Source organism: Penicillium longicatenatum, assembly GCF_028827895.1.
Source record: "Penicillium longicatenatum strain IBT 33135 chromosome Unknown contig_6_segment0_segment0, whole genome shotgun sequence".
NCBI classification, from domain to species: Eukaryota; Fungi; Ascomycota; class Eurotiomycetes; order Eurotiales; family Aspergillaceae; genus Penicillium; species Penicillium longicatenatum.
The window spans coordinates 3,633,443-3,659,268 of record NW_026643123.1 but is presented as its reverse complement, the minus strand read 5'-3'; the positions used below and the strand labels follow the sequence as shown (position 1 = coordinate 3,659,268).

The window sequence follows — 25,826 nt, the reverse complement described above, 5'->3', positions numbered from 1 at the left end:
TGCGACCATTTAATAATATTTATCCCACCCCCTCCCTCTCAATTTTTTTTCTCAATTCATACACATCACTCTCACAATGGCTCCCATGAAGCTCAACCAGAAGAACCTCCCCCAGATCTGCGCCGCGGCGCCAGTTCAATTCCCATCCTACCCGCGTGGCGACGCTGTCAAGGAAGGAATCGTCCACATTGGCGTTGGTGGCTTCCACCGAGCTCACCTGGCTGTCTACGTGGACCAGCTTATGCAGAACCATGGCGTTACCGACTACGCCATTTGTGGAGTTGGCTTGCAGCCCTTCGACGTAGGCATGCGTGACGCCTTAGGTTCCCAGGACCACCTCTATACTGCTATTGAGCGTTCCGCCAAGGGCAGCCAGGCTAAAGTGATGGGCAGCATTAACTCCTACCTTTTTGCTCCCGATAACCGCGAGGCTGTCATAGCTAAGATGGCACACCCCGATACCCATATTGTGTCGCTTACTATTACCGAGAGCGGATACTATTACAATGAGAACACCCACGAGCTTCAGAGCGAGGACCCCGATATCCAGCATGACCTGAACCCTGCCAATAATGCCCCAAAAACCACTTTCGGCTTCCTCTACCATGCCATGGACCGCCGTCGTCAGCAAGGATTGAACCCTTTCACAGTCATGTCTTGTGATAATATGCAGGGCAATGGCGCTATTACCCGCAATATGCTAGTCTCCTTTGCCCGTCTCCGCAACCCTGAGCTCGCGGAGTGGATCAACGCAAAGGCCCACTTCCCTAACGCTATGGTGGACCGTATCACCCCACAAACCTCCGCCGCCGATAAGGTCTCTCTCGCGCAAGAGTTTGGCATTGAGGATTCATGGCCAATTGTCACCGAGCCTTTTATGCAGTGGGTTATCGAGGACCACTTCTGTGACGGTCGCCCACCATTCGAGAAGGTCGGAGTGCAAATTGTTAAGAATGTACAGCAAGTTGAGGAGTTCGAGAAGCACAAGCTACGTCTGCTTAATGGCAGTCACGCTATTATCGCCTACGGTGGTCAACTAGCAGGCTACAACTACGTCCACGAGGTCATGCAAGACCCGCTATTCAATAAGTTCATCTGGCAGATGATGCAGCAGGAGACGAAGCCTACCCTTCCCGAAATTGAAGGCGTCAGTATTGACGACTACTGCAAGACCCTCGTGGAACGATTCTCCAACCCCACCATCATGGACCAGCTTCCCCGTATCTGCGGCGGTGGTACTGGTAAGATCCCCCAATTTATCATGCCCACTATTGCTGAGGCTATTTGGGTGACTGGGCCGTTCCGTCGTCTTTGTTTCACCGCCGCCACCTGGTTCCACTACATCAACGGTGTCGATGATAACGGCAAGAAGATCGATGTTCAGGATCCCATGCTCGAGGAGATCCAGACTCGGGCTCGCATTGGAGGTACCAACCCCATGGAACTGCTCAAAATCAAGAGCCTCTTCGGCGAGGACTTGCGCTCCGATAAGCGCTTCATTGAAACCATTACCGTCGCTCTGGAAGAAATTGCCCGTGACGGTGTCTTGAAGTCTCTCCCCAAGTACATCGACTAGATGCCTTATTTATGAGCTGGTTTGATGAAGTACCTGCTTCTGGTAGCGATTGCGCTTAATATTCTGGGCATACGTCACGAGGTTGTGATTTTACGAAAAGGCGAGACATGGATAGAGAAAATTCGCTTGTGATAGATTAAGGATTTTGGAGCATCGACGTAAAATGTTGAATGTTGAGGTCAAGGATGTAATGGAGATTTCTCTTATGTACTTTAACTGTTTCTCTCCTCCCACCTTCCGTCTCCACCCTTGGCGTCGTTGAATGCACAATCTTTATCTAAGCCATGTGTTCCATAAAGCTATTTGGTCTATTTACTGCTCTGGGTAAGCACAAGCTAATACAAGCTAGAAGCGGCAATGGATAAGGCGTCCCATATTGTCATGTGCATACGCGATGACCAGCTTGCATGCAGCTTGTTTTTAATGTTGGCAACTTTTTGCGGGCCATCCCGTGATCGACTAAGTTTAGCCTCATGATATTTAGGTTTAGGCTTCTAGACCGCTTTCCAGAGCGGTGAGTTTCTTGTTTATCTATACAGAAGCAAGATCCATGTCATCCACACTTCTGCAAGACCTCATGCTGTCAGCTGGATTCATGATGAAAATAGTCTCATTTTTACCTATTTTGTTACCAAATCCGGACCCATGGGATATTTTGCGAGGGGTAATTGCACACCATCCATCCCGTCTCGATCCCAAGTCAGTGGCAAAGGGCCTTCTTGGATACTCTAGTGCTGACCATCTCAAGCCGCGAAGCAGACATCGACCTATCCTGGATTGCCCTCTTGGCAGAGTCGAGGCTATGGGTTGACCGATAACGCCATGGTCGATGCTGACGAGGGATTGGGCACGAGCTTCTAAAGTATTAGCCAACAGGACCGAATTGCACCGAGGTGCTCGCTCGCTGCTAGTAGCATATAAACTGAGATCAACCCCCAGGAAATCCAACTCAGACAACTCGAGAATCCTTACATTCCACAAATCTATTCCATCTCAATCATAACAGTATGTTTTGCTCTATCTCCAGCTATACTAGTCTTGAACTCACATTAAACAGAACCGGGATCCATATTTCAAAATGAAGGTCTTTGCAAAGATGGCCCTTGTTGCCTGCCTGTCGGCGAGCGTTAGTGCTCTCCCAACGCCTGACGCTTCCGGCAATTCTATCTCCAAGATTGCTCGATCGGAGGATGTTACTGGCGGTGCTGCCTCTTTCGGCTCTGGTCCTTGGAAGAAGCGCGGAGAGGATGCTGTCCAGGGTAATACGCCTGAGTGGAAGAAGCGTGGAGAGGATGCTGTCGATGGCAACACGCCCGAGTGGAAGAAGTAGGTTGGTAAACAGTGCTTTCCGAGATATGGGGGCTAGTAGTACAAGCTGGGACCAACCCATTGTCATAAAGTACCAATAGTTCAATCTACAATGGAGTGGTCTTCAAAGATCTCGAGGTTGTTCACTGGTTATGCTGTTACGGCTTGGAGATCCGCACTCTTTTCAAGAGGATCCCAATTCTCAATTGGCAGCCTAGCCTTCTAAGAATTCCATGTCAAAAACCTGGGGTTTCATGTATCTATACGGAGAATACATACTCGGAAACATGTGATATGAGGAGTGCCCTAGGTGTCATGTGGAGAAGTTGTTCGGACATGCGGAATCGATCTACCACCAATCATCGCTTTGAGATCCCTGCTAGACTAAATTCAAAAAGTTACTATGATTTCATTGATGACATCCATTTCCAACCGGATATAAGGAAAGATATCCGTATAGCTGTAGGGCTGACCAACCTTCACGAAAGCCAGTAATAAGGTTGGCCCCTGCACATGGGGTTTCACGGGCCGTCAATAGTGTATCCGACCAGCTTCTCCTGGAATTATCATTTCTCTGGCTTTCTTGCATGTTCTCACCCTTCATTTATCCAACCCATTTTCCGCTCATCTCCCGCAGATTAGGACCTACGTTTTGTTGAGTCATCCGGCATGCAATGAGCAACGGCGAAGGCATCAGCCCCACGAGACCTCTTACCAACATGCCCCCAAAACAAGACAATCGACAGACTCCCCTCCTAGGCAGCGATGATCTGGTACCTTTCGATCATGTCGCTGCGGGACAGTAAGTGTCGCCCCACCAAGCTTTAAAAATTCCCCACGCGACACACGCGCCCACTAGGGCGGTCGCTCACGCGTGAGAGGGGAATTTCCAAGGGTTACATTACCCACCACTATACCTTCTTTCGTTACCCCGGATATTACGACTAAGCTAATCTCATGGATTCCTACAGCGACGGTGTGCGACGGACCCTTTCGGGGTCGTTAATCGTCAAGCCTTGCACACAACAAGAAGTCGAGTTCTACGAGTCCAGCGCCCTCCATCCTGAATTTCGCGAATTCATGCCCCTGTTCGTCGGCTCGCTATCTTCTGCTGAGCAGCAACAACCTTTCGCGATCGCCGCGGCGCAGCAGTCCGGCGCTGTGTTCCTGCCTGCACTTGGGAACCCTCCGACGGATCCCGCTTGTCCGGCCGAATCTCCGACACCTGCGCTGCCTGCTATCGCTGCTCCAGCGGCTATCGTACCAGTCGAAGGAGTGAATGGTGCTGGAACCCCGACAGAGAAGCCATGGGTTCCATCCGAAGGGAAAAAACTAGAGACCGGTCTGTCGATTGTGTTGGAAAATGTGGCGTCTGGATTTCGGCGACCGAATGTGTTGGACGTTAAGCTTGGAGCAAGATTATGGGCGGATGATGCGCTGCCTGCAAAGCGGTCGAAGCTGGATGCGGTGTCAAAGGAGACTACAAGCTCGAGTCTGGGATTTCGGATTGCGGGGATGAAGGTTTGGACGGGCGAAGATGGGGAGCCAGACGAAGGCGCTCGGACCAACCCATACGCTACTAAGTATGAGGGTGCCGAGGGGGAGAAAGGAAAGGTTATTGAGACGAATGGGTATCGACGCTACGACAAGTGGTATGGACGATCGTTCAACGAAGGGAATGTCAAGGAAGGATTTGAGACCTTCCTGGCTGGTGCCAAAGCTGGCGCGGTGGATCGGTCCGGAATGATTGCAAGGCGAATTGTGGAGGAATTGAAAAACGTGCAGGAAGTGCTTGAGGCTGAAGAAAGTCGCATGTATTCGTCCAGTGTGTTGGTGGTTTATGAGGCAGATCCCGAGGCGATGGAGGTTGCTTTGGAAGAGGAGAAAAGACTCTCTGAGCAGCAGCCTCGGGATCCAGAGGAAGAGGAGGACGATGACGATGAGGTCGATTTCGAAATCTCCGAAGAAGCCTTTGAATTGGTGGATGTGCATGGAATGCCTCAAAAAGCCATCAATATCAGCATAGATCCTCAAATGGCTCAACTGCCGGAAATAAATCTGGATGATGATGAGGACGATGAAGATACACCCAAGGTCCATGACCTGCGGGTGATTGACTTCGCGCATGCCAAATGGACACCCGGTGAAGGCCCCGACGAGAATATATTGACAGGAATTCGCAGCTTGATCAAGATATTGGAAGAGCTCGCCGAGTGACGATTGTATAGATATATCATGGGCCTCAACGGGTCGCAGGCGACCCCTGGAGTCTTCGCATGTTGGGCAATTTAGCTATCGCATTTATATTCGGAAATTAGCCAAAAATGGCTGTTTTATGTCCCCATTTCCAATTAGTCTCGCTTGGGCGTGATCCCTGAAGCCCAGCAATTGAGGTCATAAAAGCAAAGTGATATGATTTCATGCTACAGGAAGATAGGTAAATGAATAGAAAGTAGATCAAGGGAGAGAAGACAATGCAAGTGCCGGCCACTCATGAGCTAGCGAACAGATCTCCGGCCACGCCCAAACTTCATCCGTCGTATTGTCTGGCCAGTTGCATATCGTTTTAAGCGGAAATAGCCAAAACCCAAAGGCAGGCTTGACAGCTTTTTCAAGGTTCTCATCATGATTTCGTTCATGGAGAGCGCCAATCTCACATTCATCGAGACGGTCTGTGTACTCCCAGTACCTCAGAGCCCAATTTCCATTCCGTATTTCATTGCCCAGTCGCCATTCGCCTCGCCATTCTGCATCCTCACTACGCAGCCAGTCAGCTGCGCTCTTGCAATTGGATATCTGAACCCGACTTGGGGGTTGAAATGCCAGCAGAAGCTGATAGTTAATCTTGATAGGACATATCTCCAATATTCGTAGGGTTTCCCGCCAGGCGATCACCATTTCGCGGGGGTCTTCGCCCAGATACTGGTGCGTTAGATCTTGTTGGATTGAGCGTGGATCTTGGGAGAGGAGCGCAAAGGTGCATGTGGCCGCTCTGATGGGCAATGAGCGATTAAAGACTGGCCAGTCATATGGAACTACGTGGTTGAAGATCTGGCGAGCCGATTGCGTGCCAACAAAGTAAAGCTCGCGAAGTTGAATAATAGTATCTGAAAAAGATTTGCGGTCCCCAGGGATGCGATTGTCGCATAATTCTGTGTGATGAAGCGGTGGATGTTTAGTAAAGAAGGCTTATCCAGAGCTAGGCTCAGGAGCCCGACTTGGAAAGGGTCGCAATCCTTTCTCAGCACGTATAGAAAGTCGATGAAAGCTCCAGTTAAGAGTCCATTGATATCAAACTGAATGGTATCAAAATCAGGGTTGATGTAGCAAGTGCTTGACACCTTGTCGCCGGCGACATTCACAAACATGCAGGGGAATTGAGCTCGATAAAAGGCTTGTGCAATTTCTCTGGATTCGCGGTTGACTCGGAACAACTTGCTAAATACTTGACACCCATGCAAGGCAACGATATAGGACTCGTTGTAATCCAGTATTCCATCATTGAATTTCGCTGTGTCTATTATCATGAAGTTGACGCGGATGATCCGTCGGCGTTGTAGAGCAGACTCCCATATGATAAAACGGATTTCCGGGGGAAGAAACGGAAAAAGATGAAATGTTTGGTCTTTCGGGGGCCCCTCTAACAGTGAATTGAAGATCTCTAAATGGGGCTGTTGTGGCACAATCGCCTGATCGTGCATGCTGAAAGGAGTATATGGTAATGATGGTATACTTGAGAAGTTGAAAGCGGAGCAGCAATTTAGATGGAGAAGACTGTTTTGATGGTGTTCAGATACTATTCTTCTTGTTCCTTGGAGAGCAAGAGTGACTACAAGCAGGAAAGTGAGGAAGAGTGATCAGGTCCTCATGCAGTCGAATCCATGTCTGTATTGCATGTTTGCGCTGACCCGCTGACCTAATCCAACCCCGATCTTTTTCAACTTTCGCGGCTTCACTACAAACCTCCTCCGATCGCCCGCCACATCATGTTTCCCACACGAGCTCTGCTAGGCCGGTCGGTCTGGAAAGGTAAGAAACCCCGAGTCAAAGATACCAGCTTTATTTTGTTTGCAATTACTAATTTCTAACCAGGCCCGAACATCGTCCCGTACGTTCAGCCCGCTCCCAGTCCATGCACTCAGTCTCCAGGAACCCAGCAACAACTTTTACAAGACAGCCAGAGGCAGGATGAACATCGCAACTAACATTCACTGCCTTCTAGTCTCCCTCTGCCCCGGGTTCTCCCTCCTCCTCCGAACACTCCCCCGATCCGCACGACAAAGCGTGGCGCAACAATCCTGCCCAACTTCGTCGGTTTGCGCTTTGCGGTCCACAATGGCAAGACATACCAGGAAATCGCGATCACCGAGGAGATGGTCGGACGGAAGCTTGGTGAATATGTTGCGTATGTCTTCCCTCTGCTGAAGGATCGAGTTCAAGACACCGATTTCGCTTTGGTGTTGGCTATGCTCTGGTACTAACCCACGGATACAGAACCCGCAAGCGTTTCACATACAAGCAGTCCAAGAACAAATAGACGAAGAGCCTGACCTGACTTCGATCTGGGTAGTTGAAGACATCCGACGGACTACCTTTCGCCAACATGAATTTCTTCGAGCTCTCCCCCTTCCTCTATCTGAATTGCGTTGTTTTTTATTTGACAGGATTGGAAAAATCTTGAAATTCCCTTGTCCCGTATCAAGCGGGATTGTTTCTTTTGGTTTGGCCTTGTGGCCCATGTACAGATACATCAGTGGTTCCCTTGTGACATTAGCTATATGTGTGGGATGGAGTTTAACCATGGAACTTGTTCAATATCAATATCATTCATGCATTGTTTTTAACATCTTAGGAGCCATTAGGCTAATTCCACAACACTGCAAACATCAAAATAACTGATGAACTCCGTTTTCTTGAAATCCTACCGCATCCTCCCAATAAATACCATACTCTTGCCCAAGGCATTAGGAATCGAACGTTCAAATATAGAGGTCTAGTAGCATTGGAAGGTGTGATAGCATTGTTCTCCATTCTCAAACCCCTCCGAACCATTGAAATGCTTGGGATAACCATCCCGCACCCATCGGGTATCAACGTGTACGCCCAGCGCCAGAAAGTAAAAGCCCACCAAACAAACGTGAAAAGAAACGAGACGCAGAGAAATGTCTTCAGAAGATCATTTCTCTCCATCCACGTAGTACACTCACCGGTAAAACTCTCCGCGTTTGACGGTAACGCCATATTCGGAAACAGCCATGCCGAGGTCCTCCATCGTCAAGACCGTTCGTCCCTGTCCGGAGCCACCAGAACCACCACCTCCAAAACCAGGACGTTGGATTCCAAGGTGGGTATTGCCCTTTCCACCCTTGTTATCACCGCCAGCTGCGCCGCCCGGCGCGGCACCCATGCCGGCAGGGGCGCCTAGACCGGAAGCTGCGTTCAAACTGCCCATCGGGTTGTTGGCAGAGGAGCTATTCGAGGCACGGATACGTGCAAACTGATATGAGTCGGCGGCAATGTCAGAGACGAACTTCTGCGTGGCCAGCGCAAGGAGGCGGGCGAGGTGTGGAGGTGTTTGGTTCGGCCCCGTGCCGGGGGGTGGAAGACCAGCAAGGGTGAGGTAATGAGCCGTTACGGCATCAGGAATCTAAGATACGATATTAGCTTTGTTGTTTTCTGGTCCTCTCACTTTCTCGTCGGGAGTAAGCAGTATCAGATGCATAGGTGAGAGTAGCTACTCCAAGAACAAGTCATGATAGCACAGAAGATAGGAGCTAAACCACAATAGAAGAGAGAAGGATAGTCATTCACATACAATAGGGGCATAATCATCCATCTTCCCCAAGAATTCGCGCAATCCAGTCTCCTTCTTGGTTGGTGGCGGTGCAGCAGCCAGTGAGTCGAGGCCAGGCGCATTCTCATCGGCAGTGCCGGATGCATTCTGGTCGGCATTCATGTCGATATCTTGTTCGATAGAGGCGTCAAGATCAGGATCAGGTTTGATGGCAGAGTCAGCTGTCTCTGGTGGTACGGTAGATGAAGGAGCAGGCGGCTCTTGTGATCCGTTCGAAGGTTGCTGAGAGGGGGAGGGTTGAGTGTCAGCCATATTGGGCAGTCATGAGAGGGTAGACCCTCTGAAAACGAATAGGCTGCAGGGAACCAGGGGTTCGTGAGACCAATCAATGGCAGTGAGCTTAGTCGGGATCCCGGGTTGTTGGAGATTCTATGCATTTACGGATGAAAGAGCCAGTTAGACGCAGGCGGAGAACGGGTGCACGGACCACACGTGATAGTGGAGCTGAAGAATTATACTGTACTCAGGATCACGGATTGATGGATTCACGAATAAATTTCAAGGGTTTGAAAGGGAAGGTAACCAGATCTCTGAAATTCATAGCTATGTACTCATACATTTGAAAGCAAAAAGCATCAAAAACCCTAAGCTCAGCTCCAGATTATGCCTCACACATCTTCATGCTCCATCATTCACGAAAACCCTCAATTGTGCAACCCGATAGTACAGTGATACAGTATGTGATTGAGAAGAAAGAAAAGAAATTGCAAAAAAATTCAAGTTACAAACACCTTTTTGTGATATTCGCTCAAACGATAAAAGGGCATCAGACCGGAAGCAGATCGTCAAATATCACAAGTCTACCATGATTGGCAGAAGCAACAAACTCCAATGTTCACTGGCCCAGCTGCATGTGTGGATCAATGTGGTCCTGCGTCGGTTGGGGATGCTGATATTGACTACCGTGCACCTCCTGGCTCAGTGTTTGCATCAGATTCTGCTCAGCGGTCTGATCAAAGACTGCTTGACTGTTGGCATCTGGGGGCAGACTCGGCGATGCAGACATCTCGTGACCACCGACAGGTGAGGCATGGGCTCCAGCTAAGGCCATCATGCCCTTGATTCCTTCAACATGGGCCTTATCCTCCTCACCCTGCTTCTTTTGTCTCTCCCGAGCCTCTCGCTTGGCAGCTTGTGCTGGGGCCCGGGTTTTCAGCTCACCAGTGACAAACTTCAGATAGTAAGGTACTTCAATCCCACTCTTCAAGAAGAAAAGCTTCAAGTTACGAGCCTTGTCCTTGAGTTGAACCTGGTTTCGGTCCTTCAAAGCCTCGCTAATAGTTCCACCAGGGCCAAACATGGCAAGGATCTGACTCCAGTGAGGGCCCTTAACCCTATCCAGTCCGGCCATGAGAGCACTCTCTTCATCAGTGGTCCAGGGCCGGCGCTGACTAGGAAGACCAGACTTGCGGCTTGTTGGGGAAGACTTCGCAGAGGCGGCCATTCGAGCACGCTCATAAAGCACCTGAGTAGGTTGTGACTGTGTGTAATGCGGTATTCCTGGCATATAGCCATGGTTTCCAGACATTCCATTGGCTCGCGCTTGCATAGTCTGGGCCGCATTGGGGGTGTACTGCTGGAAATTGGTTTGCAGGGGACTTTGCTGAAATGTCAAACTACCAGGCGGTTGTTGATATCCACCAGGAGGTGTAGGGCTGTGGTACTGTTGCTGGGCATGCTGTCCAGGTTGCTGAGCAGCAGTGTAACCATGAAGATATTGATTATCGGGTTGAGGGGTATGTTGTGGCTGCTGTTGCACCGGTATAGGCTGATGAGATGGAGATGGACTGGCTTGAGATTGAGGTTGCTGCTGTTGGTGTTGATGTTGCAGCTGAGACTGTTGTTGTGAGCGCCGAAGACCATGACCCTGCAGAGCAATTTGCGCGGCACGAGCGGCACGAGCCACGAGATCACCGTGCATGTTCCGGTCAACCGGTACCTCCACAGGCTGAGTGACCGCGAACTGGCCCTGATGAGTGGTACTCGGAGATTCTTGCGCATCACCATTTGAGCTCGATGGCTGTCGTCCCTTAACCGGTTTCTTGCCCTGTGAGTCATTAGCACTTGATCAGACGATACAGAATTGGGGTGGAAACCAACCGGCTGAGTATTAAGGGTATCAAAGTTCTTCGAGATGAAAGAACTCAGATCGCGCAGGAAATCTTCCCACTGGTATTTGTCTGGGAGACTCTTCATTGCTTCCTCGTTGTTGATATCATGGAGAAGGTGGTCACGGCGAGAAGCAAGTCGGTTGACAAAATCTGTTTCGCTAGGGGCCAACTGCTTGCTGCCTGGGCGCCGTTCCAGCAATCGCCGCTCCATATCGTCGGGGAACAGCTCATACAAGAGATTTGTCCGGGTACGCGATTTGTTATTCATCGCGGCGATGAAGGCCTGGGTCTTGAGTTCGAGGTATAAAGCAGCTTGAACCTTTAGTAACCTCCCACCATCGGACATGAACACACTCAGGAAGTGTTCATTCAGCTCAGCGAACCCGATTTCTTGGGAACCAAAGATACTGGACACGAAAGAGGCCAGGTTGGCCTTGCGAATGACATCGACCTGAGAGGAATCCGTGATTTCGAGATCGGATAACTGAAGAAACGAGTGTTTGACAGAGTAAACCCTTTTAGTGTGGTCAAAGAGGGAGCGCATAGTTGCATAGGCTTGGCCATTCTCTGAGTCTGGCTCCGAAATCATGGCCGTCAAGTCTTGATAGCTGTTCTTGGATAGAAACGAAAGGATTTGGGTCGACTGGGTGCGTAGTTAGCATCTGAAAAGCCCAGGATGAAGGTGCAGAATTTACAAGGTTGTCTAAAATGGGTAAGCTTTGAATCTTCAAGTGAGAGTTGGCCTTGAGAAACGCGTAGCCTTTGGCACCTGGAAAATCACCCGATGGGGGGACTTCCTGAGGACCCATGGCAACAGTATGCTCCTGGCGATCAGTATGGTCCATTATTTCAGAGATGATGGACGCGACGTCAGGGTTGAGATTGGGGTCCTGTTCCCGCGTGGCGTCGGGCTGATTGTGATCAATCTGCGTGTGATCCGTCGGCTCCAAAGTGTCTACAATCCCTTCTCCAAGCGCCGTCGCAAGTTCCTCTTCGATTTTATGACCGGCTCCATGCTGGTGATCGGAGAAAGAATCATGGAAGGAGATATCGCCAGGGTTCGAGTCGGTCCGACGCTTTTTCGCCGCGGGAGGCGAGCCATGTTCCTCGTCGTCTTCTAAAGGATGCGAGAATTTCTGGTCTGCAATCAATTGAAAAGGATCTACGTCAGTCAAGAATGGTATTCGACGTGCTGTAGGGACGGCTGAGCGGTGACTCGGAGTTGAGGCGGGATGAGGACAAGCTTTGACGGGGGCGATCGATTTCAGACTCACCGAGGTCGCCATCATCAGGACCAAAAGAGGGTAACTCCACAGAACCATCAAAGGATGGTCGGGAGCCTCGAGTTTCGACCATCTGGGCGTGAAAAGAGAGGGGGTTGACCATCAACTTTCCAAGAGCAGAAATGAGGGCTTAGGGGTAGGGCGCATTTGTAGGGCTTTAGAAGGAGGGAGAGTTGGTCTTTGTTAGCCGCAGGGATTTTCTGCCGGTGGGTCCGATCGTTGATTGGTCAGCCCTTAGACCGCCAATTGGAGCCTTCACTTTTGTACAGTGAATGAAATATTTCACTGACACAAACAAATGGAATACATGGGTATTCCTTTTTTTTAGATATTACTCCTCATATCTTTTCTTCTTTTGTGTCGTGAGGTCGAACATTTTCAACCGAAGTATGGGGTTTGCGGTGCCTATGTGCTAGAGTTATGTACAAAATACTAACCCCGGGCTACGGGTACACGAACCCCGGACTTTTCCCTGATTCACACCTTAGGCCAGCAACTCTTTTCTCGACGTCACGCATGCCTGAAGGAACTGAATATGTCTATCACGACATTGCAATATTACAATGAAGCTAATACCATGATATGATACTATAGGATAGGGCCGACCCACCGTCCCTGGCAGCTATCCCTGGATATGGAGGAAAATTTGTGCGCGTCATCGACCTCAAAATGGTCTGCGTGTAACCTTCGAACCACACCTCAACCACGAAACATTGAAATATTGGAACCTGGTTCGGAAAAGGCCTCAGAGGATATTTGGGGAATTTAACCCTAGGAAATCAAGATAACCACCTCTGACAAACTTTTGACATCAACACCCCCAGACATTGGGCATTGGGAGTATAGAATGGGATTGGAGTGCAGGCCATCAAAAAGATTGCTTCTGGATACCGGAACAAATTTCCTGTCAACAGATGTCAGACTCGCAAAGCGAATCTGCTGAAACTGTATACTTTGATGCTTAATTGATCCGCCGCAGAGCCCTAAAAGGGTTTGCGCCCCAGTCACGACCGGCTTCCGAAAGCGGCCTTTTTTGGAAGAATTTCCATGATGTCCTAGAATCCATAGAACTTGGTCCAGGGGTCTAGCCTGTACATCCTACCCTAGGATCCAGCAAAGCTTGGGCAATAGCTTGCTTTTATTTCAGTAGCTCCCCCAGTCCTTCTGCTTTAGATTCGCTTTTGGCAAATTTACCTGTTGCTCTATTGGCAGACATTAATAAATCAATTGGAATTCGCTGCAGCTCAAACTCAATTGGGTGGCTTGGATATCATTATGCTCAAAAATCGCCAGTTCCTCGTGCTCGTGGCTCTGTTCCTCCAGGGCCTTGCTCTCGCCAGCGCTGAGTATACCGAGAAGGTCTGGAGTGTGTTCGCATACACTCTCTACGGAGATAGTACCCCCGAGGCACTGTTTGAACAGCGTGCGGTAGGCTTGACGGATTATGGAGCCAATCAGCTTGTCACTGCGGGAACAGCCTTCCGGGACCGCTATGTGTCGTCGGCTGGGAGTATAAATGCAACCGAGTTCGCAATCCAGTCTATATCTGCATCTTGGCTGATGTCACAGAGCTTGGAGGTACTCTCAACGACTGAGCAAAATGTTATTGCCTCGGCGCAAGCATTTATGCTTGGGCTTTACCCACCTCTTGGTAGTGAGGGTATGAACACTACGGATGACACCGCGAACGGAACGACTTTTTCAGCACCATTGGACGGATATCAATTCCCCAGGATTGTTACACTTGGCGAATCTGATCCTGGGTCCTTACTTGTAGCTGGCCAGTCAAGCTGCAGCATGTATCAAGCTGCAGTCTCTGAATACCGGAACAGCGGCGATGCAGCGATGATTACGCGGGATACGGAAGCGTTCTACGGAAAGCTTTTGCATCAGGTGCTATCTGGGGCTTTCGATGAATCAACGGCGACATATGCCAATGCCGTCACTATTGCAGACTATCTAGAATATGAAGTTTTGCACAACAGTACTACGTTGGATCATCTTTCTGATGATGATCTGATCCAAGTGCGGTCCTTGGCGGACCAGTTCACCTATGCTACGAATGGACAGGGTGCTTCGGCCTTGAGCGGATCCACCATTGGTGCCGTCAGTCCCATTGCAGGTCAAACTCTCGCAGCTAGCATCCTGAAGTCATTCAATATGTATATGACGGATGGGACTAGCCCGCAAATGACACTGCTCTTCGGTGGTGACGAACCTGCTGTGGCTTTGGCTTCCCTGGTGGGCTTAGCCAGCGAACAGCAGCCCAACTTCTATTCCCGTCCCGTTCGAGGTGCCTCTTTGATATTTGAACTGTTTAGCTTTGGAACCGATGCGGATGATGATAGCTACCCAGACAGTAGTGAAATGTATGTGCGGTTCTTCTTGCACAACGGGACAGACACTTCGACCAAATTTATTTCATTCCCGCTTTTCGGAAGTGGACCTAGCCAAAGCTATGTCCCCTGGACAGATTTTCAGACTGAAATCGAGACCTTTTCTGTCCAGTCGATTGAGGAGTGGTGCCTGCGCTGCAATGCGAGCTCCATTTTCTGTGCAGGGGCATTGGACCGCGGTGGCTCTACCCAGAAGAAGAAAAGCATCGCACCTGCAGTAGCCGGTGTCATTGGAGCGGTTGTCACGCTGGCCGTGGTTGGATTGCTAGCTGTGGTTGGATTCTTCATTTGCGGGTTGCGTAAGCGCCAAGGAAGTCATGAGGGAGGTCACAAACCGAGCATTGGAGGATTTAAGGGAACCAGCAAGCTTGCTAGCGATGCAGATGTTTCTTTCCGCAATCCCATTTGGGGAACTGGTAAAACTGCCAACATGGAACAGGATGATGGGGTTGCTGCCGGAGGTGTAATCGTCCGTGGACAGGAGCGCTTGGGAAGCTGGGAAATGGGCCAACAAAGTTCGGAAGTACAGAATAAACAGTCGATCACCCAGGGAGGAGGTCTTTTCGCTGAACCTTCGGTCCCAGGAGAGGATTTTGATGAATGGCGGCTTCACAGTCTACAGCCTGTCAAGATCCGCGAAAGTGTCTGATGTCAATCAATATCATCTGGAGACTTCGCTGATGGCTCAGACGCTATCAGTCTTACCATCTGTTTTTTTGAATTGAAACCCTTGGAAGTAGAGTCCTGTTCTGGTTGTTTTAGGAACTTCGAAGCTCCACAGGCACAAATCGTTCCGTCACTTCTTCCAGCTCACCTTCATCCTTCTCCTTCCCTTCCCTTCCCATCCATCGCTCCCCATCGCCCTTTCCTTCTTTCAACACATCGAAAATAACATCTCGTCAACTTAAATCTGTTCCTTTGCTGTCCAGGTATGCCACTGACCAGGTCTTGATCATCATGAAGTACAGCATTCCAATTCTGATGGAGTTTTCACAAGGAACCGTTCCCTGTCGCTGGACAGTTGATTCAAAGCACTGTAAGTCATTCATTTTCGATCCTTGACGCGTTTATTGTGTATCTTGCATGAGCCTGTATAGCTCCAGACCATAATGATGGTCTCTGGACTGTAAAGAGGCGAATATTCCATTTTCAGGAAGGCGATATCTGCTGGCAAAGTCTTAGGACTTTGATATGCAGGTATCCTTTTCAACATGGCATCACACTGCAAAACTGAAGCCAACTCATGAGGCACTGCAGCAATTTGTATGCATGAATGTTCCCTGATAATGAATATAGGCAGACTTCTGCAGCCTCTCCAGCGTCAAAGTTCTGTCCTCTCAGAATTCCCTGCAAACAGGCTATTAGAAGAGGCGACTGGCAAGTCATTATCATCTCAACCAGCTAAGCCTTCGACTGCAAAAGCGAGGTTAGACTTTCCACAGCGCACAAATAACGAAAATCCATCGGTCGCGTCGAGTTCCAGAGAAGACCCGGGCTTCGCTCGCTTCCTGCGAACACATTCTTCCCCGCTGCTTAAGAGAGTCACTGCGGGAGGGAAAATTGTCACCATGCCTCATCGCGTGGATCCTGTTTCCGGATCCTCTTCCGCCGATGCTCAGAACCGACCACGATTTCTGATTCATCAACCCACCATGGGTGATCAAATGAATGAGCCTGGTTTTGGTGCCGCTGGTGTGCCGATTTCTGAGCTATCTGAGCATTGGGGGCCTCAATATTCTCAAGCTAGTACACTCGTTGATGGCCCTACTTGGCCTTCGCAGGCGAATCTTGCCTTCCACCCCTCGCGGGAACCGAATGGCCAATATGCACAGTCGAACAGAAGACAGAACTATGTCTTCTTGCCGCTGCAATCCCAGATGCAGTATCATCCGCAGCAGGTATTCTCGGAGCGGACACAGGCTGATCTCCTTTATGAGACTTTGAACCCTGGGACCATCCGCCAAATGTCGCCTGATCAATTCTTTCGGACACTATTTCCCATAACCACGTTGCATGCTTTTGTCCCACCAGGTCAACTTTACCTTGATGCCTGGATGAGATTCGATGGTGACAGGACTGGAAACTGGAGGGGATTCATCAATAGCTTAATAGAACAATCGGCTGGCAACTCGAATTGGATGGGGGGCTTATATTGTGACCTACTGGCCTTATGGGCCCCCATCAATCGAGTTATCAGGGATATTGATCAATCCATTGCCTGTACACGTGAGACGCGCCCTCGAGATCGAGACATGAGGGTCCTGTACATCAACATGAGGCAAATTATTCATGAAGCAACGGGAAGACTTCAGCCAACTCCTACCTTGGTCCCTGCCGTGATTTCAAATGTGGCACCTAACATGGTACCTGGGGTCAGTCCTCTCTTGAATCCACGTGTCTCTTCGACTGAAACACCGCCGTTCCAGTCCCCCTGGACTCCTCAAAATGGATCTTTGTCATACAGCCCACGACGTATCTCCAGAACTTTGAGTAATGTATCCACAGGCGCCACTGGCTTGCAGGAATTTACTCCATTCTTCGGTGTACAGTCGACGGGTCCTACATTCCCTTATCCTGGGGCCAACCAGGAAGCGCCTTCGTGGTTGACCAGGCTCAATCAGAACAGTCCGTTGATGCGACGCAATATTAGCACGCCTGATAATCTCCATGAGTCCAGCGACAAACAGGAAGTCGAAGAAGGCCCAGAGTCTCTCAATTTCGATGCCCCTGGTCCTCAAGCCAATGATACTCCCGGGAATAGTTCTCATGTCGATGGGATTGAGCCGGTATTGTTCAGCGAGCAGGTCCGCAATAATGAGGCACCCGATAGCCGTCGTCGTGACCCTCGTCTTAGTCGGGCCAAACGCGACTGGATCCTTGAAAGAGCAAGAGGCCCAGAGCCGAGCGAATTTGATGCTGCTAGTACTCATGCTGATGATATTTCGCTCGACAAGGTGCACACTGCGTTCGCCATAATGAATTCCCAATGGACACGATTCCAAGAACGGGTGAGAGATTATGTCAACCAGGCGGAGAAAATGCGATATTTTCCTGAACTTCCTTTTCACGAGGAAGAGGAAGATCTGGTGGAGAAACAGCGATGTTTTCAAGATCTTCCTTTTTGCGAGGGAGATGAAGATTCACTTCCTTTTCACGAGGAAGAGGAAGATCCGGTGGAGAGACAACGATGTTTTGAAGATCTTCCTTTCCGCGAGGGAGATGAAGATTTCGGACAAAAATATCAGCAGATGATGGATTCTTATGAGGAGCCATTCACACCTGGTCGATTATCACTGACCTCGTATTCATCACGAGACCGATATGGTGGGCCATCTCTAGATGATTCATATCCTCATCGGGGGTATTCAGACAGAGATGAATACGATGACCATGGTGACTCTTATGATGAATCGAATCCCTCGATGCTTGAAAATGATGATGATCAGATGGAGGAGTTTTATTCTCAGTTGCCCCAGCAGTGGGGGGATCCTGACCAGGCACAGGATGCGATTGAGAGATGGTGTGAGCGTGAGGAGGGCTTGCAATATCGCAGCGAATTTGGAGGGGGTGATTTGTCGGCTGATGATTGCGAGTTTGGAAATGAATCTGCAGGTGATGGTTGCGATGATGATACGCCGGGTGGTGGTGTGGTGGATAGTGGAAACCTGAACAACGAGCCTGAACAGCCGGGTGAAGACCGAGACGAACGCAATCACCACACTTTCAGTGACCGACATGATAGTATCGGCGCTGATATCACCAATAGTGGCCAGCACGTCCACGAAAGCATGCTCAACAATTTGAGCCAAGACATCCGCGTGGTGGATATTCCCCATGATCAACCCATCGTGCAGCTCAGCACAGACAATGCCCATGGTGAGATTACTCAAGTGGGTGGCCATCAGCACCGTGAGTCTACCATCAATGCCTCGGGATTCAACACCGCTCAGGCGGTTCCCACAGAGTCCCTGCCGTGGGTGAGAGCTGTGCGGGGTTTTACTAAGGCCTGTTGCGGTTGCTTCTCTGTACATGAGGAGTGAGAAATGAGGAATGACCGGAATGTGGGGATTTTGTGATTTATTCTTATTTGAGGGATTTGAGGGATTTGAAAGACTGAACATAATACACGAGTGTTTCAGCTTGCCTTATTCCTATGTTCCCAAGCGTCACAGTACGTGAGGATGAGGAATGAGGAATGACCGGAATGTGGGGATTTTGTGATTTATTCTTATTTAAGGGATTCGAAAGACTGAACATAATACACGAGTGTTTCAGCTTGCCTTGTTCCTAAGTTCCCAAGTGTCACAGTAATAGTAGTGACGGTGTCTTGCTCAACGCCGGGATCATCGGTTTTGCCCATCTCCCTTGTACAACCTCACGGGTATGGAAATTTCTAAGCTCTAGGTTCGCGTAAGTTAAATGCAAATTAGAACATGCGTCGTGAGAAAGCAATTCAAGGTCGTCATAAAGCCCAGTGTCACTGGAGAAAGTATCACACCTATGAAACGTAGTAACACGAGCTAAGGTATTAATATGTCGATCTGATGACAAGGTTTGGAGCCCGGGTCCCTAGGACCTCAGTGATCATCTCCAGTTTCTTTTTGGGGAAGCCCAGGTGCTTTACCTTGACACAATCCTGATGCGATGAGAGAAAGTTAGGGCTGGCTGGATATTATTTTCTCCGGGATGACAGAATAAGATTGATAACAGGTCACGTGGGTGCCCCTGGTTCCAAATGAACTGTGATTAGTTCAACGTAGTTCAACCCATAGTTCCGAAAGTTTGGAACCCGTGATGGCAAAATATTCATGTTGCCACCCGTGGGGAATTTTTTCTTTGTGTACCATTCACATACTGTAGACCCGATCCTAGGTAGCTACATACAGTAATGTTGAGAGGAATAAGAGATTCAATTTGAAGAGCATATTCACATCCCAGCTAAAGGCTTGGACATGTCCTCTTGTATCACTTTATCGGTACAGACTACCGTCATCTCCAAGAATGCCATTCCCATGACTAAGCAGCGGCCTCCGCGTCCTTCTCCACTCCTCGACTCCCCTTCTCTCAACCTGGCTTGATTTCCCTCTTTTCATATTGGGGTATAAGATGCAGCCTCATTAATGAATCTTGTTTCTGTGCTTGCCTTGCCATTCTTTTGGGTGGATCTCCCTCGTTGAAGTCTGGTGTGCTAACCCAGGCTGTTGTATCTCCAACCTGTCATTCCCAGGTCTCTCTGAACGCCCCCGCCACCGCTTTCTTGTTCACCTTTCCCTTCGAGTCCAACCCTCCCACTGAGATTCCTATCTCTGGTGTTTTGGGAGGCATTATCTGATTTTCAACCTTTCCGCCCCTCCGCCATGACGCAGCTCTTTGCGTCTAGTCCCTCGGCAATGAACGAAAAGCGCGGGAATTTCTCCGGTCTTTCCCTTCCTACCCGTAAACATTCCAACGAGTCAGGCCATTTGCAATCCAGAATCAAGAGCTTTTTCCGGATCAATAGCTCAAGCAGCCACGCTTCCTCCCACACCAGCAGCCAGTCTGGCCATGACCGTGAGCGGGAGAAGGAGACCCAAGGGGCTCCCGCCAAGAACGAAAAGGCCAGCGCTTTCCGACAATCTCGCTTCCTGCCAGCTATCGGTCGCAACCGCTCGACAACCTGCGCCAGTGAAGGAAATGCTTTGGATGATGGCGTATCGCCCACTGCCACCGCGAATCCGTATTTCGCCCACCAGGGCCAACCGGCATTGAGACACCGGAACGATGGATCCGTGCCCTCGTCCCCACCCGACACCCCCGAGTTGCAGGTCACTGGGGTATCCGCTGTGGAGCAGGCGACCACGGCGAATAAGGAGGAACTTGCGCGCAAGTTGCGTCGTGTTGCGTCCGCTCCCAATGCGCAAGGTTTGTTTAACAGTGGTCAGGGCGATGACCGACCTCAGACCGCCGAGATGGGTAAAGAGCCCCTTATCGAGTCGACGGTTGCCAACATTGATGCCCCTACTGCCCTTGCGGTGCCCACTATCAATGGAGATGGCTTCCGTCGCACCTACAGCTCGAATTCGATCAAGGTCCGTAACGTGGAGGTGGGCCCCGCCAGTTTTGATAAGATCAAATTGATTGGCAAGGGTGATGTGGGGAAGGTTTACTTGGTCCGTGAGAAAAAGTCAAGCCGTCTCTATGCGATGAAGGGTAAGTTATATATCGGCATGTTCTGCAAGTGGTCCATATATTGACGGTCAATCTAGTCCTGAGTAAGAAGGAAATGATTAAGCGCAACAAGATTAAGCGTGCCTTGGCTGAACAAGAAATTTTGGCCACCAGCAACCATCCCTTCATTGTGACACTATACCACTCCTTCCAGTCCGAAGATTATCTGTATCTCTGCATGGAGTACTGCAGCGGTGGAGAGTTCTTCCGAACTCTACAAACCCGGCCCGGCAAGTGCATCTCCGAGGATGCTGCCCGATTTTATGCTGCGGAGGTCACTGCTGCTTTGGAGTATTTGCATTTGATGGGCTTCATCTACCGAGATCTCAAGCCGGAGAACATTCTTCTACATCAATCTGGCCATATCATGCTTTCAGACTTCGATTTATCTAAACAATCAGGGCCCGGTGGTGCTCCCACTATGATCCCTGGTCGCAGTGGGGGTACCTCCTCGGCTGCATTGCCGACTATTGACACGAAGTCGTGTATTGCTGACTTCCGCACAAATTCCTTCGTCGGCACGGAGGAATACATTGCGCCAGAGGTAATCAAGGGGTGCGGTCACACCAGTGCCGTTGATTGGTGGACACTAGGCATCTTGATTTATGAGATGCTGTATGGGACCACGCCGTTCAAGGGCAAGAACCGGAATGCGACATTTGCCAGCATCTTGCGGGACGATGTACCTTTCCCCGAGCACTCGGGTTCTCAGCCAACTTCCAATCTGTGCAAGTCTTTGATCCGCAAGCTACTGATTAAGGATGAAACCAAGCGTCTTGGCGCTCGTGCTGGTGCATCTGATGTCAAGACCCACCCCTTCTTTCGCACGACTCAGTGGGCACTTATTCGTCACATGAAGCCACCCATGATCCCGCACCAGGGCCGTGCTGGTACGGATACCATCAACTTCCGCAATGTCAAGGAGAGTGCCAGCGTGGACATCGGCGGTACACAGGACAGCTCGAAGATGAAGGGTGTGCCGATGGACTCTGGCCTCGCGACTCCCAATGGCGAGTTGAATGATCCTTTCGAGGAATTCAACAGCGTCACCCTTCACCATGAGGGGGACCACTGATTTCGCTCTGTTGAGCCAAGCCCACAATGTATCTTCTTTTTGTTTTCCATGCTTTTCACCTTTCTCTTGACCAATGCGGGGGCAGCCACCTGGGCATCGGCTTGCTGACGACCATGATGCATTCACGACCGCATTCAAATTGTTTATTTTCTGTTTTTTTTTTCTGCTTTTTTCTTCCCCCTTCTGCAAAACTTCAGGTGTACGGAGTGTTTCGGGGCCTTCTGAGTTGGTATCTATTGCCTTTGTGATTCCTTGCTTTTTTCTTCTTTTTTTTGGCCGTGTTGCACCACCCATCTTCGCATTTTCAATGATCGTCGAAGGCCTTGAACTACTCTCGATTACTTGTTCGCGCAGAGCTTGCACCTGAATCACCATTCCTTGCGCCGCGGTATTTGCTGCGTGTTTGCTGAAGACTGCGGCATATATCACTCTACTTTCTCTACGATGCAGCGGACGGCGTTATGGTTCTTATCTTTGATACTCGTGACTGTTTGGATCTGATGTTATCTTACTCTATTGCGTTCTCCCGGCCTTTTTTCGTCTGATTCGTACTATTGTGCGCTTTTGGCCATCAACGAAAGCTCGTCTTCATCTTGGCCTTTTCATCTGTTCTATCTAGGAATGGAGCCACTACATCCCAGGATTAGTGCCTTCGCAACATCCAAAAATACAGAATTTACGTGATCTGCGCGAAATCCTTTTCTGTCGAGCATTTACACCTAGAAAGAGCATTTCCTTGGGGTTATTGTTCGGCGATCTCAAGATGTTAAAAGTTAAATGTACGGTGAATGAAACATTCATAGTCACACGGTTCAGATACAGGCTCACTGCCAACAAGGTTGAGTCTTTTTGAAAACTGACAAATCAAGGACGAGAAAACCACAAGGCGCTTTACCTATTTCTGTAAATTCTAGGTGCACATATTCACTCATTTTGATTTGACACTAGGGATTTTGCAGATTGACCAGGCTCCGTACTGTAGAGTTGGAGTAGAAGCTCCGCCCGAGCCAAATCCACGGGATCATAACAACTCCACAATCCAGTCCCTCTTTTCGTCCTCCAGTTCATCCAGCACAAACAAATTCAAATATCACACCATGTCAGCCTTCGCATCCCATGACGATCAAGATACCCAAGACTACTCCTATGTCTCTCCGGACCACGCAACTACGACCCCTCCCATGCCCCAAGACATGATCTCCGACCCAGATGCTTCGCACGGCCGCAATCGCTCCGCAAACCCGCTGCTGAAAAATGACAACCCACATGTATCAGAACTAGAGCAGGAAGTGCTGGACGAGTACTCCCGTCTACTCCGGAACGTTAACCAGGTGAGTTGAGCCTAGTTGACTGTCGCGCCCAAAAAGAAACAATCCCGCACCGGATCATTTGTTTTGCCCTGAACAACAACTCCATCGGCCCAATCATACAAGTCCTTTCTATAAACGACTAGACCTGTTAGGCGCCATTCGATCAGATCTTGGACCATGACTAACAATCGCTGCTCCCCTAGCTCTCCGATAAAGTCTCCGATCTCGCGGGCTCCCCCTGCCTCAATGACACTTGACGGCCTCCGTCTGCTAGAGCGCAAAACCGCGACCGTGTGCACTCTGCTCAAGGCTAGTGTCTACAGTATTGTCTTGCAGCAGCAGATCTGGAACGAGGATCAAAAGCAGCAGCAGCAGAGCGAGGAGGCACAATATGGGGATCAGACATACACTGGTGGTGGGTATGAGGGCGAGGGAGACATGACATTCCAGTGATTTCAGTCTTATTCCAGGGCTGCTTTTACGATTGATGCTATGTGGTTTTGTTTCTGCGCTTATATACCCGGGTCTTTTTGTTTACTGGCGTCACCTAGACTGGGAAGTAACCCATACATCGGGATGTGGGTGTTATGTACCTACTTGTACATTCTTTTGAAGAACATTCAATCAAATAACCAGGACATAGAATAAATTACGTTTCATAGGTACTCCAGTGCCATTAATAAGTGGGCCTAGATAGATACTCGCTGTTGGTGGGAATGACGGCTGGATCCTTCCAAGGTTGATCTACGTACAATATATATCGTTCAACTTGCCAGGCCACAGTGATGTGCATGATGTAAATGGGATTGCTCCCTTGAAAGTGCTACAAACTTTTGGGAGCCCTCGAAAAGCCAGCAGAAGCAATTTGCAAGCTTTGTTCATTGGCAACCTTGATACGAATAATGGACGGTTGACCTGCCTAGTAGTTGGGTTTGGATACTCGAAATCAAAGCTTATGAATAGGCTTTGATCCAAAGGACCGTTCCAACCGCAGATCATACCAGCCGAGCCTACATTATATCTATCTGGTTCCGCTAGAGGAAAAAGACGCCGAGATACATGTAGGTAGTGAATATATTCTTTCTTTTTAAAGAACAAACTGGTACAGGTACAAGTACATGCGATCGGAAACACGCGGAGAAGAGAAATGAGAACACATTATATACACGGGAATTTCCCTAGACCTTGCCGGCGTAGTACACCTTGCGAACATCGACAATCTTGCGGCCACGAGCCCGAGCAATCTCCTCCGGGTTGCGCTGGCCCATGAGCGCCTCGTACGCAGCCTTCACGGTGTTCATCTTGTTTCTCGAGCGGGAAACTCGAGCGGCCAGATCATGGATACCGGCGGCACGGCACATTTCATAAATCAGGTATTGGACGCGGAGACCGAAGCCTGGCACAGTTGTTAGTGGACCTGGATATCAATTTCATCACATCACTAAACATACCTGGGGGACGGTGCATCAATTGCAACTCAACAGCGCCGACCTTGCCCTTGACATCACCAAAGATGGTACGGTTCTCATACCGAGGAATCGGTTGCATGTTGCGAATGGCACGGTACTGCGACTGGATCTTCGCATCCGCAGCTTCTTCGGACTTGGCCTCACCGATACCCAACAAACCGTTGCCATTACCAGCAATGGACAGACGGTAAGCGCGGCGCACCTTACCGAGACGGGTCTGGTTTACGACGCTGTGGGAGACAAGGGTCTTGGTCCTGAGTTCGTTGACCTGGCGGTTGGTGTATCCGGTAGCCAGGAGAAGGCTCTTCAGAGCATCAGTCAGCTCCTCAGCCACCAGGGAGCGCTCCTTCTCGCCTCTTTCAGCGGCAGTCTTCTTCTCTTCCACACGGGGATCGTCAATGGTCTCACCAGGCCCGAAGAGGTCCGGAACCAGTGCGCTGTGCGGGTTCAGCTCGTTCTCCTCCTTGCCATGGGTCAATCGCAGCGATTCAGCGAACCGCACAAAATCAGCACCGGTAGCATCCTTAGGCAACTCGGCGAAGAAGCGGCCAAAGTCCTCCACAAAATCATCCTCGCTCTTCAGCTTGAAGTCGTAGTCCGAGTTCGACTGGGGGGCCCGGGTGTTGCGGTCGATGCCGGGCTCGATCACAGAAAAGTCGTCCAGGTAGTTAAACTTCAGCGGGTCGTTACGCGGGCGGAACTGTTCGGCCATGTCCTTGGGATCAATGGCGGCTTCACCGGCCTCGATGGCCTTCATCTGGGCCTCTGAGTATTCCTCTCCCAACCGGGCCTTTTGCTCCGCCGTGTAAGGCTTGTAGTCTTTAGGCTTCGGGCCAGAATGGGAGCCATTGGCACTTTGGTCCTCCGAAGCCTTAATGTTGGGGAATTTGGGTTTCCGATTCGACAGAATTGCAGGGGTCGGGTGGAATTGGCGACGAGGCACTCGCGTGCTTGGGGTGGCTACACGGGAGAAGCTGCATAGCAGACATCTTGATGGCCGTGCAAGACTCATTGTGGAAGATGCAAATGCTAGCCAGCTATACGCTAGCTACCACAGAAACAGAAACAGAAAAAAACGCCGGCGACGATGGATAGAACACAATTGCGGACGGGGCAGTTTGGAGTGATTCGGGATGGAATTTCTTGCTCGGCGGGCGGTCAGGGAACAACCAATTAGCAGCCCTGTAGATGCGTTTCTAATAAATTTCCAGAATTTCGAGCCTTCAGTTCTCCGTGA

The 25,826-nt window shown here is 49.9% G+C and overlaps 12 protein-coding genes across 12 annotated transcripts; 7 read left to right on the top strand and 5 right to left on the bottom strand.

Moving 5' to 3' along the window:
• Positions 1 to 76: 76 nt before the first annotated feature.
• On the top strand, positions 77 to 1,576 carry N7484_009559 (mannitol dehydrogenase family protein; the record flags this gene model as incomplete). Its single annotated transcript, XM_057119946.1, has 1 exon — positions 77 to 1,576. The coding sequence occupies one exon, from the start codon at positions 77 to 79 to the stop codon at positions 1,574 to 1,576; it is 1,500 nt and encodes a 499-aa protein (XP_056969501.1).
• A 1,078-nt stretch (positions 1,577 to 2,654) lies between these two features.
• Positions 2,655 to 2,906, top strand: N7484_009558 (uncharacterized protein; the record flags this gene model as incomplete). Its single annotated transcript, XM_057119945.1, has 1 exon — positions 2,655 to 2,906. The coding sequence occupies one exon, from the start codon at positions 2,655 to 2,657 to the stop codon at positions 2,904 to 2,906; it is 252 nt and encodes an 83-aa protein (XP_056969500.1).
• Positions 2,907 to 3,603: 697 nt separating this feature from the next.
• Positions 3,604 to 5,101, top strand: N7484_009557 (inositol polyphosphate multikinase; the record flags this gene model as incomplete). Its single annotated transcript, XM_057119944.1, has 2 exons — positions 3,604 to 3,686; positions 3,856 to 5,101. 2 exons carry the CDS (start codon positions 3,604 to 3,606, stop codon positions 5,099 to 5,101), a joined length of 1,329 nt encoding a protein of 442 aa, XP_056969499.1.
• A 240-nt stretch (positions 5,102 to 5,341) lies between these two features.
• Positions 5,342 to 6,585, bottom strand: N7484_009556 (2EXR domain-containing protein; the record flags this gene model as incomplete). Its single annotated transcript, XM_057119943.1, has 2 exons — positions 5,342 to 5,876; positions 5,924 to 6,585. 2 exons carry the CDS (start codon positions 6,583 to 6,585, stop codon positions 5,342 to 5,344), a joined length of 1,197 nt encoding a protein of 398 aa, XP_056969498.1.
• A 285-nt stretch (positions 6,586 to 6,870) lies between these two features.
• On the top strand, positions 6,871 to 7,421 carry N7484_009555 (mitochondrial 37S ribosomal protein uS19m; the record flags this gene model as incomplete). Its single annotated transcript, XM_057119942.1, has 4 exons — positions 6,871 to 6,913; positions 6,977 to 6,992; positions 7,107 to 7,289; positions 7,379 to 7,421. The coding sequence occupies 4 exons, from the start codon at positions 6,871 to 6,873 to the stop codon at positions 7,419 to 7,421; spliced, it is 285 nt and encodes a 94-aa protein (XP_056969497.1).
• A 666-nt stretch (positions 7,422 to 8,087) lies between these two features.
• On the bottom strand, positions 8,088 to 8,990 carry N7484_009554 (putative TFIID and and SAGA complex TAF10 subunit; the record flags this gene model as incomplete). Its single annotated transcript, XM_057119941.1, has 2 exons — positions 8,088 to 8,531; positions 8,700 to 8,990. The coding sequence occupies 2 exons, from the start codon at positions 8,988 to 8,990 to the stop codon at positions 8,088 to 8,090; spliced, it is 735 nt and encodes a 244-aa protein (XP_056969496.1).
• A 583-nt stretch (positions 8,991 to 9,573) lies between these two features.
• Positions 9,574 to 12,205, bottom strand: N7484_009553 (uncharacterized protein; the record flags this gene model as incomplete). The annotated part of the gene is made up of 4 exons (XM_057119940.1): positions 9,574 to 10,785; positions 10,839 to 11,492; positions 11,545 to 12,011; positions 12,124 to 12,205. The coding sequence occupies 4 exons, from the start codon at positions 12,203 to 12,205 to the stop codon at positions 9,574 to 9,576; spliced, it is 2,415 nt and encodes an 804-aa protein (XP_056969495.1).
• A 1,202-nt stretch (positions 12,206 to 13,407) lies between these two features.
• On the top strand, positions 13,408 to 15,177 carry N7484_009552 (uncharacterized protein; the record flags this gene model as incomplete). The annotated part of the gene is made up of 1 exon (XM_057119939.1): positions 13,408 to 15,177. One exon carries the CDS (start codon positions 13,408 to 13,410, stop codon positions 15,175 to 15,177), a length of 1,770 nt encoding a protein of 589 aa, XP_056969494.1.
• Positions 15,178 to 17,893: 2,716 nt separating this feature from the next.
• On the bottom strand, positions 17,894 to 18,559 carry N7484_009551 (uncharacterized protein; the record flags this gene model as incomplete). Its single annotated transcript, XM_057119938.1, has 1 exon — positions 17,894 to 18,559. One exon carries the CDS (start codon positions 18,557 to 18,559, stop codon positions 17,894 to 17,896), a length of 666 nt encoding a protein of 221 aa, XP_056969493.1.
• Positions 18,560 to 19,885: 1,326 nt separating this feature from the next.
• Positions 19,886 to 21,810, top strand: N7484_009550 (putative serine/threonine protein kinase (Nrc-2); the record flags this gene model as incomplete). The annotated part of the gene is made up of 2 exons (XM_057119937.1): positions 19,886 to 20,717; positions 20,774 to 21,810. 2 exons carry the CDS (start codon positions 19,886 to 19,888, stop codon positions 21,808 to 21,810), a joined length of 1,869 nt encoding a protein of 622 aa, XP_056969492.1.
• Positions 21,811 to 22,907: 1,097 nt separating this feature from the next.
• On the top strand, positions 22,908 to 23,573 carry N7484_009549 (DASH complex subunit DAD3 family protein; the record flags this gene model as incomplete). Its single annotated transcript, XM_057119936.1, has 2 exons — positions 22,908 to 23,141; positions 23,337 to 23,573. The coding sequence occupies 2 exons, from the start codon at positions 22,908 to 22,910 to the stop codon at positions 23,571 to 23,573; spliced, it is 471 nt and encodes a 156-aa protein (XP_056969491.1).
• Positions 23,574 to 24,298: 725 nt separating this feature from the next.
• On the bottom strand, positions 24,299 to 25,601 carry N7484_009548 (mitochondrial 37S ribosomal protein uS5m; the record flags this gene model as incomplete). Its single annotated transcript, XM_057119935.1, has 2 exons — positions 24,299 to 24,516; positions 24,572 to 25,601. 2 exons carry the CDS (start codon positions 25,599 to 25,601, stop codon positions 24,299 to 24,301), a joined length of 1,248 nt encoding a protein of 415 aa, XP_056969490.1.
• Between the last annotated feature and the right edge of the window lie 225 nt (positions 25,602 to 25,826).